The following is a 12286-nucleotide window of genomic DNA, read 5'->3' as shown; positions in this document are numbered from 1 at the left end:
CCATGAAATCTATGAGAATACTTGGCTAACAGCCATATCTACTGAGCTGTAAAATAAGAATCAGATCTCTTTTTAAAAGAGTTTCATTTTCTTTACCTGACTAAATGAAATGTTGACCTTTTTCCAAAATATATTTTAAATATTCTGCACCTCTACCCATCAATTAATTTTGAATCCCTGAATAGTGTTTAGACTTGTTGTAACAGATATGCAATCAATACATGTTTTTTTAAAAACAGCTTTGTAAAGAAAAGTAAACTGATTCATCCTTCCGCTAAACTGAAATACATTGAATTATATAAATACTGGTGTTTAATCTTTCAGATTCTAATAAGTTCTTTCCTCATCTTGCATCTAGAAACAAGGGTATTAATTCCTTTATGGTCAGCAAAGTAAAGCTATGGGCATCAGCAAAAACATATTTTGAATTCAGATTTCAATCTGTCAGAAAAGATTAAAGCTTCATGCATATATAAATGGGAACTATAAAATGATAACAGATACATAGCATGGAATAATTTTGCTTGAACAGCTGTGGATTTGCCAATGTAGTAAAGCAGAAAATGTCTTTTACTCACCTCTGTTAAACCAGAAACTTCTCCTTTTGCTAATGGTCTTCTGATGGATGCAGTGTGAACTCTGGCATCTGATACTGGCTGCCCCTTCATGAAATGTTTCCCAGCTTCATAAATATTCACTTCTACCATCTTGCCCATTAACAGAGGATCCTTTGGTACAAGAACCTTTAACATAAAATAAAGACATAGTTACTAAATACCACAAAGAACATTAGAGTCTCTAGTATCCACTCAGAAAACAGATTTTTGATAAACATCAGAGAAAATCCTAAAACTTAAACATTTTAGTCACCAGTGTACATTACAGCCCCTGGCACACTTGACCAGTAAGATCTCCAGCCTGAATTCTACAAGAGCTTTGCAGTGCTAGCTCAGCTCTTTTCAACTCCAACGGATTCCTTAAGTCATGTTTTTGATTGATGAGAAAGTTGGGCCTGAATTGAAGCTTTTGAATCCAGACCCAAACAGTTCTCAAGGGCATTTGTACTACACAGTTCAAACTGACTGCTGTAACTGACTGACTTCCCATTTTCATCTCCGTCCCATGACACTTTTTAAAAAGAAAATTTTCTGAGTCTGTAAAGGCTTCAGGACAGAAAGTATACCCTTGTTTCTCTTTGCAAAAGCCTTTATATTTTGATTGTGCAGATCCTTTCCAGCTGAGATGCATGATTGACAATGAATGCCTGTAAAAATGGACGACTGTTTCTTGGGTCAGCAACTAATGCCGCTCTTTCCTGAATTTGCACAACCATGATATCAGACAGTCCCACTTCACAAGAAAGACAGCACATAACAGATGTTCCTAGGTCGTGCATTTAAAAAAAGAAAGATCCCAAAATACAGGAGCAACATTTTTTGCTGGAAGAATAAATGGACTTAAAACAGCTCTAAAATAGGTAAGCAGTTGAAAAAGAAAAGTGAAGTGATTTCCTGATGAGATTATATTTTTTATACTGTTTATAATGAAAAATTGAATCATGGAGACTTGTTAAATAACATTTACCTGAAGCTCATCCACATGCAGGATGGGTGAGGTTGGAAGGGGTCTCAGAGGGGTCATCTGATTCAATCTCCCTGTTAAATTGTAGAGCACATGGCGCAGGATTGCGCCCAGGCAGTTCTGGAATTTCTCCAGTGAGGGAGACTCCACACCCTCTCTGGGCAATCTAGTCCCAGTGCTCGGTCATCCACACATAAGGAAGTTCTTCCTCATGTTCAGGTGGAATTTCCCATACATCAGTTTCTGCCCCTTGCCTCTTGTCCAATTGCTTGGCACCACTGAGAAGAACCTGGAAACATCCTCAGGCATCCTCCCTTCAGATGCTTATGGACATGGATGAGATCCCCTCGCAGTCACCTCTTCTTGAGGCTGAACAGGCCCAGCTCCCTCAGCCTTTCCTCATAAGAGAGATGCTCCAGGCCCCTGATCATCTTTGCTGCCCTACACTGGTCCTACTCCAGCTGCTCCACGTCTCCTGTGTCCTGAGGAGCCCAGAATTGGAGACAGCACTCCAGGTGTGGCCTCGCCAGGGCTGAGCAGAGCTTTTGTGATGATCACATCACTGTATCTTGATTCTTTGATGCTGAAATTGAAATGCCTTAAAATGGCTTCATTTTTAGGACCACATGTGTAGAGGACTTTCAGAGAAAAAAAACTGTGCCACCCACATTTGGAGACCATTTTTTGCCAAACACCACCTATCACAAGTGTTGATTGACCCACTTGGAGGAAATCACCACCAGGGGCTTCCCTTCTTCCCTGAGGACTCAAGTTGTTCATGACTGTAAGCATTTTGAGATCCTAGGATTCTGCCGAGCTTCCTAAGCATCTTCCAAGTAAAGCAGACATCTTTGCCTTTGAGAGACTAAGCTAACACAAAGCCAAGACCCTAATTCTCAAAGGGTGTGACAACGTGACTGGATCACAGTTTTTACCATGTAATTCATCTTAGGGAAATTAAAATCAAAGGGAAACTAGGTAGCTGAGAATATCACTGGGCTCATGACCTCTGTAAATCTTCTATCTCCTCATGCAAAAGGGAAGTAACTTAAAATACAACCAACTTCAGAAAAAGAAAGAAGTGGAAATAACTGGGAGATAGTGTAAACAACCAAGCATCCAGGTCTGGCATACACTCAGACATTTTTTGATATAAGCACTTTTCAAGAAAAAACCTTCAACGATATTTCTAAGAAACTAAGTCATACCATCAGAAACTCTCACCTTGGCTGTGGATGTGGCAAAGCACTTTTTGGTCACTTTAGACTACTCTGTTCAATGTAAACTGTATCACCTAAGCCTTCAGAAGTGTCAGCTGCAGCTCTACCACTAAGTCTGCCAGTGCAGCCCTATTGATATGGCTTTAATAGCAAATCCTTTTAGTACAGATGAGCTCAGTGAAGACATTTAATAACTATTTGAGTTAACAGAACACCACACCTGGACTCAGCTTAAATAATATGTAATATGATATTTAGACTTTAGAGTGGTTTTCAGTTTACCATCATTCAATTTACTGCTATTAATCTTGGTTACTAGCATGGATTCTTGTCCTTAACTGGGTGAGCAGTAGGACTTTTCCTTTTTCCTAAAGATGTTTCCTTATGAAACAATTCACACATAAGATTTTAGGGAAGAGATTTACATTTTCTTAATGGAAAGCATCTCTTCCCTAAGAGAATTTAAAATGAGTCCCTGTGTGACTATTTGTATTTAGTGAATTCTTTACCAGCCCAAATCATGAGCTGTATTAGGTGCTGTACAAACACAACACAAAAAAATCAGCACTTTGTTTCCTGTACATATTGCTTTTCATTCAATTAATTAAGCTTCCATAAAACAAGCATTGAACAAAAAAGCCCCAAGAAATTTATTTTTAATCTCTATGTGGAAGACCACATTCCTCAACTCTGACTGATAAGCTACAAAATCAAGGAGCACTGATGCATAAGACTTAGACAGAAGTTGGATAGGTAAAAAAAAATCCAGAGATTTATTAAAAAAAAAAAAAAAGCAAAGAAAAAATAATTAGTCACCCAGATATCTAACAGAAACAGAAATTTCAAGAATAACAATGTTACTCTAAGGAAATATAAATAAATAAATTCTGTAACAAAACCCAAAACCAGAAGAAAGCACAGCCATCATCTGTAGTCTCTCCAGGTTCAGAGAACTGAATACCTAATGGTAGTAAACTGTAGACAGCTTAATGCAAGAAAATGGAGAATAAAATCACGATGATTCAGGAAAGCCAATTTTATCAGTTTTAAGAAAGTAATTTTTGCTTTTGAGCAAAAATTCCTAGCTTCCTTCCCAGCTCAAAGATAATGCTTTTGTCTGGCACGAATTTATCTACAGGAAGTACACAGAAGGAAATGACAAAAACTAGAAGGAAGGAATGCCAGTAAGGGGGACCTACATAAGCTTGAGAATTAGGGGGACCTACACAGAAACATAATGAGGTTCAACAAGTCCAAGTGCAAGGTGCTGCAGCCAGGTTGGGGCAATCCCAGACATAAGTACAGACTGGGAGAAGAACTCATGGAGAGTGAGAACTTTCCTGCTGAGAAGGACTTGGGGGTGCTGGTGGATGAGAAGCTGGACATGAGCCAGAAATGTGCACTTGGAGATGAGAAAGCCAATTGTATTTTGTGCTGCATCCAAAGAGAGCTGGCCAGCAGGGACCCTTCCAGCCCAAACCATTGTATGATTCTATGAAACACAATATATCATGCTGAAGTGTTAATCTTAAAAAGTTTCTGACCCTTCTATTGTTAGAATTTTTTATTTTTTATTTTTTTTAAATTGCGTTGCCTGAAACACTTTTCAGAAAGATGTATGCAAATTGTCATGACTCAACTCTACTCAGAAATCAATGCTTTGGGGACACATAAATTAAAATTACTGCAATAATTAAGAGCTTCTTAGACCATGCTGTATACTCAAATACCCACTGTGTATCTCTTAACAAAATTTCAGGTAAATTATGTTTACAAGACAATAAAAAAAATTCATAAAAAAGTCTTGACAGTCACATGTTTCCTGGAAAATGCTTATTTCTTTACTAGATTTTTTTTTTTATGACACACTGCATTGCTGGGATTATCAGAAAGCAAAGATAAAACAAAAATATGTTATTTGGTTTATTTAACTGTACCTGCTCATAGAAAGGATTGTGAGCAACGTAGTAATTGGAGTCAAAGGATTCTTCTGTTACCAGAACTCTCTGCCTCTCACCAACCTGGAAAACAAAGATGAGAGATGACTCAGAAAGCAAAACCAATGAATTATACTGAGAAGACAACTGCAGCTACAAACAAATGCCCTTAGCAGAAATAATCAAATTCTCTGAGGAAAGTCTATATCAGCAAGAAAGTGTAGTAGAGAAAACCCTATTTACAGGAGTCTAAGACTGGCAGGGTTGCAAGTCAGAATCAAGGGACAGAACTGGGGGGCTGTAATGGCCTAACATGAAAATCCAGTTCAGAAATACAAACTGATTTTTACTTATTAACATGACAGCAAATAAAAATGTCAGATATGAACAAAGTCCATTACATCTTCATCCAACTAATGAAAAAAATCTGCCATCAATCACCAAAAGGGTGTCTTTTCTTTAAAAGCCACACTTGTTATTTACAGTGCTGGGACATCTCCTTATCCCCTCTTGGTGATCTCATTTTGCTGCACTTATGAGATCACATTGATTTCCATGACAGTGGAGCCAACACTGCATATTACAAAGACTCAAGAAGAAGAGTTTTTAACAACTCACAGACCCAACATATTAAAGTCAAAATAAACACTGGCCTGGAAAGAGCTGTGTTTCAATTATACTTCCCAACTTCCAAAGGCACTAACACAGTTCAAAGGAAGCACCAATTTTAAAAATAAATGGAAGACGCCAAGACAAATCAGTTGCATTTAGGGACCAAACAGATATGGAAAAAAATCTGACTTTCCCCAAATTTCAAAATCCCCCATATAACACCTCTGGTATTGTCCATTACTGAGTTTATGATGAAGTGTATAGCTAAATTTCTGCAAACCTGGAAGGATATTTAGCTCACATTTTCAGTCTGAGCCCATCTCTACTTTTTCCATCTTAATGCGCTCTCGATTATTTCCAAACTATTTGACAAATGCATTCTGCAAATTACAACTGTCTAACAAGTTAAATTTACTCACTGCTTTTATTACTATTTTGAGACTCAGAAAGGTTTCACATTTTACTCCAAAGTTTTATTATCTATAAGCAAAGCTACATTCCCCTCCCCTGTCCCTGAGAGATTCCCACCACGTCCTAGAGGCAGCTGTTACACCCAAGTTTTAAGACTTCCATCATAAATTCCATGTGAACTCTGCAAGATGCAGAGCAGATAATAATGTTTTGATTCTTTAAGGTACAAGCAGTAAAAGATAAGATTAGGATTTTCTCTTACAGTTAATGGCAGAAAACAGAGCTTTAAGAACTAGGAACAGCAATGTCACATCTGCATTACAGTACATATATGTACACACATATGTATACACACGAGATACATATATAATTCTCTACTTGCTAAAAAGAAAAACTTCACAGAGTAACTCTTGCCTTCCCTTCCTCATGCATTTATCTGGAACGTTCCCAAAGTAAACCCTGGAAAGCAAGGCAGACAGCGAGACCCAGCTCATTTCCCCGAAGGCAGACAGACTTCACTCTCTAGAACCAGAAGTTGTGGGGTACACAGCAGAAGGGGTAAAATCCCTGAGTTCCAGACCCACTAACAGAATCCTTATAGTAGAAAATATACACATTTTTTCATACTTTTAAGAGGTGTTTAAGACTTGTTTATAGCACATTTAGAATTTCCATTCTCTGGGAAGTCTGTAACTACAAATAACAGATAAAACATACTCAAATTTTAGTAAAAATGCAGTGTAACCAACAGCATGGTGTTTTTTTTTTTTATTGTTTTCAAGAAAACAGTCATTAAATTTAAATCCCCAGGGGAGTTTTGCAAAACTTGTCAATAAGGCACTCGAGATAACTACTCCAGTAATAAGATTACAGAAAACATTTCCCCTAAACTGAGAGGTTTTGTTACTTCTATAATATTTGAGACCACGGCTTTTAAAAATCACAACTCAACATCTGCTGTAGCATTGAAGTGCTTAAGTCTCAGATGTCCTGCAATATTATGAAAAAGAGGAGGACAGAATATTAGATAAGCAACATTCACCCCTGGGCAAACATGCTACCACTGACTGAAAAGCATGAAGGCCAATCACCAAGTCATGTCGTCACACCCTATTTATTATTTACTGACACTGAAACTTAGCAAAACCGGCTCAGATAAATATTGGGTCTGAAACTCCTTTCTCAGTTGTCTTGTGGTTCCCTGGATCTCTCTGGTTATAACAGTCTGCCTTCATCATGGTTATGAACCCTGCCTGTGAGGCAGACTAGGCTACATGTGTTATCTTCATACTCTTGAGATGACAGAATGGTAAGCATATTATGCAGAAAAAAGAAATTAAAAAATCAGAGGGAAGAAGAAAAGAACACCTGTGCTAGATCATTTGATATAAGCTGTGGTTTCTTCAGAGACATGTTGCCAGTTTTTCTCAGCTTTGCTTCCAGAAGCCAAAAGAGGTCAGGTCTGCATGTCTCAGTGGGCCAGAGGGGAAGCTTCTAGGATCAGAATTTCTTGGGAATGGGAGGAAATCAGAAAGACTAAATCCATCACACAGCATCAAAATGACATTTAAATTGAGGACCAGAAGTTCAGTGGAGCAAAAGAGCCTATACCAATTTATAGTACATGCGTACAGACACCACACTCCCACACTCACAAGACTAGCATGGCACACTCTAAGGAATGAAAAGTAAACCTAAATTGTCCACTTGCTGAAGTTATGGATCTGTAGCTTTGGCCAAGGCTGAGCTCACAGAGAGATACAATACTCAGCTATTTGCAGTCTCTTTTGCCATAACAACAGAGAAGGAAAATTCCATTTAATGAGTTAGGCCATTGAGTATTCATGATCTACATGACTAATTGGCTACATGCATTTGTAAGACAGAAAATTACTATCTATCCTGCATCCAAGTATAATTAAGAAGAAATGTAAGTACGCAGAACACAGCTTTGGTATTGAAATTTGTTCAAAAAGTGGAATATGTCATCATTTCTGCAATTATTCCCCTGGGATCTCTAAGTGCCTAAGTTTCACCTCTCTCAGAATTTAAATATGCAGAAACCAGACATGATATCTAATAACAGTCATAATTATAATAACTTTGATGATATTTTTTTTTCAGGCATGTAGTGGCAGAAGTAGTTCAGTATCTTATTTTTATTCCTATTCTTTCATCTGCTTCCACATAGGTGCACATGAGTTCCAACTCTCAGGGAACTACAATTCTGCCAAAGCATGTGGAACTGAGGCAACTCAGCCCTGGCACCTCAATTTGGAAAGGTTTCTTATAGAAGCATTATTTTTTACTTTATGGATGACATTATGAAAATATTTATGAATGATAGCAAAGAAACCTTGCCCAGCAACCTCCCCCATGCCAAAGTGGACTGGTTACACAACTTAAACAAGGGCAATTTGCTTTCACCAAAAACAATGCACCAATTGCTGCTGGTCCGATCACTTCCTGCACTGCAACAGTTACCAGGAAGTTTGCAAATCTCAGAGTTAATAATCAAATCATTTAGGAACTTTTATTTCATTTTCATTTATCCTACAGGAAATTCTGACATGATAATTCTTTAACTCAGTTTTTCCTTTACCGGAAACCATGAAAAGCAGTTTTTCCAGCTGGCTGATTTTATAAAACAAACGAACAGCAAGGAATGTCCAAAACCCTTCTTGGCTGCAGTCAAATTAAATTTCATTTTTAAACCAAAACTGACTGAATCACATAAAACACAAGACTGATTTTAAAGCTCTGCAACAGTTTGAGTACCAAGGACTGTTCCTTTTCACGTGCTTTGATAGAATATTGCTATGTAACATCAACAGTGGTGCCTGCTGTGATTACTCAGGTAAAGTATACCACCCTAATTTTTATTTTTTTTTTCATCAATGAAGACTATAATTGCACTGTTTGGATTTGTTACTTACTACAGCCAGAGCACCTGGCACATGCTTTTTCTCAGTCTTTCCTTATTGCTGTTTTACCTGTATTTTATAAGCTTTGTTTATAAGAGCCTCTGATTGGCTAAAGAGATATAAATTAATAACCAGTGTATTTCTATACTTCTGGCATAGAAGAAAGCACACTGCCCATGCAGCATCTCCACTGATTTAGAGACAGTGGCCAAGGCCTTCTTCAGGCTAGGTTTAATTCATAGGGGAACTGGCAAGCATGTCTCCATTTCTCCTGAAGGAGGCTGGCTTGGATTCTGACCCAAATAATCATGGAAAGTACTTAGTACCAGGCTTGGAAGCCACATAAAAACCTGCTTTCCTGTATTTGTTATTTAAATATGTCATAAAGTAAGCAGTGAAAAATATACACCATCACAATTTATGTGTGCATGCTTTAGCAATTATTCTGATGTACAGAATATTTCTGGTAAACGTGAATAATTTACCTTTATTAAGTGTAACAAAATTTAAGCAAAAGAAATGTAGATAGTGTTTATTCTACATCAGTTTTGGTTTACTTCTCTCCTGATTTTTCAGTTGTGGTCTAATTATTTTGAATAAATTTTAGTAATTATGCAGACTATGTATTCTTCACTATCAAGCAGAAATGAACGGCTGGACCTACTTTTTATAAATCATGTGACTCCATCTGCAAATAGAAGCCAAATTTCTTGAAAATTATAATTAAGCATTCTCTAGGTCTTCTGTTTACATATTGTAGGTGTTTTCTCCACCTGACAAAGAAGTCAAAGTGTGCCACTATCTCTCTGTAAAACAGGCAAAGTTTTGAGAAACTTATGACATGGTCCTGTTTTGATGATACCAGAACACATCTCTTCTCATAATCTCCTTTGTACTGCTTTGTTCTGCTATGCAGCAGTGGTCCTCCATCCTCCATCCAAAATTTAGGATGTTTACATCCCTTCCTTTCTGAAGGTAATCTTGGAGATAAAGCATGGACTTGTCTCAGAGCTTTTAGACAAAGTTGTTAGGGATTTAAATGTGGATACTTGAAAGCAGTAACACTAAAATAGTTCAGCTCCTGAGCATGACAGTTTTTATGCTGGGATAAATATACATTTCTAGCACACAGCACAGACAGCTGCTACTTCACTAAGACTCGTGTTAAAATGGCTATCCAGTTCCAGATGGGTAAATGCCTCTTTTTTATTATGTTTTCTTTAGTGCATAACCCAGCACAGAACTACAGCAACAGAGTGACATAAATACTTAGAGTTCCAGATATTTTACATCATACAATAATCAGTCAGATTAACCCTTACAACATGTGTCTGGCCCGCTTTACCTGAGGAAAGAAACATAGAACCTGAGCACTCCAGCACTGCAGAGTAAGCAGCTGAATTTACCACTTCGATTTTGTGTATTCCTACTTCTTCCTCCCAAACCCAGACAATGCTGTCTCAGTCCTACAATGCCACTAAATCAGCAGTGTTTTTCCTGTACTTATATTGCTCAGGTTTTTTTCGGCCTCGGAAACAGCACTGGGTGGTTATCCTCACATACAGGAAAGTACTCAGCCCTTAACTAATGAACTCTGAAAACTCAAGTGAAAAGCAGACAACGCTCAGCAAGGTGTCTCATTTCACCGTCAACCAGTACAGCTGACTTTGTTAAATCATCATTATTGAACTGCCTTTCTTTAAACAAAGCTGCAGAGTTTTTTTTCTAAATGATTGCATAAAAAGTACAACTTATGAATGAATACCTAAGCAAACGGTTTTTTAAAATTTTGTTTTAGACTTGCTTCAGCCACACTGCTCTTTCCACAGCATCATTCAAAATTCAGAATAGGCACAGGCAACAGATGCCCACAGAAAAAAAAAAAACAAAAAAACCTCTTTCAACCATTTTCCAGGCTGGCTTGAGGCTGTGCAAGCTGGAAGGAAGGATTAGGTATAAATTAAAAGACAGCCACCAGCTCTAATAGTACACAATCAGCATAACAAAAAAGTGCTTTAGACCTTCAGCTAAAGGCACTGCAGCTCATTAACAGCAAGTGAACACCTTCTCTTTGGTCCCCCTATGAATTTGTTGGCACAGTTATGGGGGAGGGAAAAGGTAGGGAAGAAGGAGGTGAGAGATAGAAGTAGACTGCTTCTGCTTTCTTGGCCCACTGCTCACGCTTCAGGGTAAATAGATCCTTTCTATTACTGTGCACCTGCATCTGACTGCTTCATTTTGATTTGGTCTCCTGCTGGGAAAATGTAGCTTCTCCCAGCACATACAAACCCTGCCATGCAGCTTAGATGAAAATTATATTCAGAGATGTGAGCGGTGACCTAAAAATGACAACTGGTCCTCAAAATATCTGATTCCTTTTAAATTCTGTAAGCTTGCATTTTGCTTGTCTCTCCTTTTCATTGCCTAGAAAAGGGGTAATAGAAGATAGAATGTTGACAACTCTGTCATACTACATTTCTAAATTTCATTGACTGTGCACAATATTACAAAAGGAAAATAAGTTTTCTGGAATGGGAGATACATATTGTCTCTGAAAGCAGGCTCTCTCGCTGGATCTTTCTGTTGTAAACCTCAGCTTAAGCAGAAAAAGGACGAGGTGTCAGAAACTGGCTTTTTTCTGGATCTGGCACATCGTTGCTAAGACTCTGTTTTGTTGAGCTCTCTGAAATGCTGCTTCCACACGTGCAAAATCCAATTCTCACTGTTACACAGAGGAATGACCGCAGAGCTGGGGAAGTTGCTGCAGCAATATAAAATACTCCGTGCAAAACCAGTATTTGAGACTACCAGGTAGCATGAGCACTCAAGCAACTGCCTTAATTTTTAATACAGGTAAAAGCCTCTCTCTCCTTCTCTTTTTCAAATGATCTAACAAACCCCATAAAACTGTTGCAAATATCTACAGAAAAACTCTAAATAAAAATATAGTTTCAAAATAGGAATCAGAAACATATAAGATGATAAAGTATGTTTAAGGTCTTCCCTTGATATGTATAACATTTCACAAATAAAACAAATGGGCTAGTCAGAGAGTCTACCCTTAAGAAAACTTAACACTAAAAATAAAAGTATAGGAAAGCATACTATCAATGCTGATTTTACAGAATGGAAGATGGCCTTTAGGAGAATCTTTTCATTTTCAACTTCCAGCCAATTTGGCAATCGGATAGATTATGGTAGCATGAGTAAACAAATATTTGGGTTCTTTAAATTTTATTGTGCTTTTTTGCTTATAACAAGCTACGACTGTAGTGAAATGAAGCAACCAAGCTTAAAAGAATGATGGTCTTTGTTAGGAAAGGCGGTCCTTATGCTTCTTCTGTGAAATTATTTAGAATTATTTAGACTGGGTGTTTTTGTTGGAAGCAGCTCCTTAAGTTACACTGTGCATTTCCAAGTGATTTAAGCACAATATGAAGTGGTAGTTGCTAAGGCAACAATATGCAATTCCTGTTTTGGTGATCTCTCTTAACAGCTGCATAAGACCAGGCAAGTATCAGTTATATGAGAATTTATAAATCAGCATGGTAAATACCCTATCAAATATCTTCTCCAGGAGTTGCTTTAGGAACTCACCAAA

General features: G+C 37.7%; 1 protein-coding gene across 2 annotated transcripts in view; it reads right to left on the bottom strand.

The window, feature by feature from the left end:
* CDKAL1 (CDKAL1 threonylcarbamoyladenosine tRNA methylthiotransferase) overlaps positions 1-12286 on the bottom strand; it is a 377626-nt gene that overhangs the window by 22748 nt on the left and 342592 nt on the right. For both annotated transcript variants that reach the window (XM_086842602.1, XM_023919638.2), the window contains exons 14-15: positions 4739-4822; positions 579-743 (exon numbers count right to left, since the gene is read on the bottom strand). In XM_086842602.1, coding sequence (XP_086698728.1) covers positions 579-743; positions 4739-4822 — 249 coding nt within the window. The remainder of the gene's footprint in view (positions 1-578; positions 744-4738; positions 4823-12286) is intronic.

This window comes from Cyanistes caeruleus, chromosome 1 (assembly GCF_971803275.1).
Source record: "Cyanistes caeruleus chromosome 1, bCyaCae1.hap1.1, whole genome shotgun sequence".
Classification (NCBI taxonomy): Eukaryota; Metazoa; Chordata; class Aves; order Passeriformes; family Paridae; genus Cyanistes; species Cyanistes caeruleus.
This window is presented reverse-complemented; position numbering and strand designations above follow the sequence as displayed.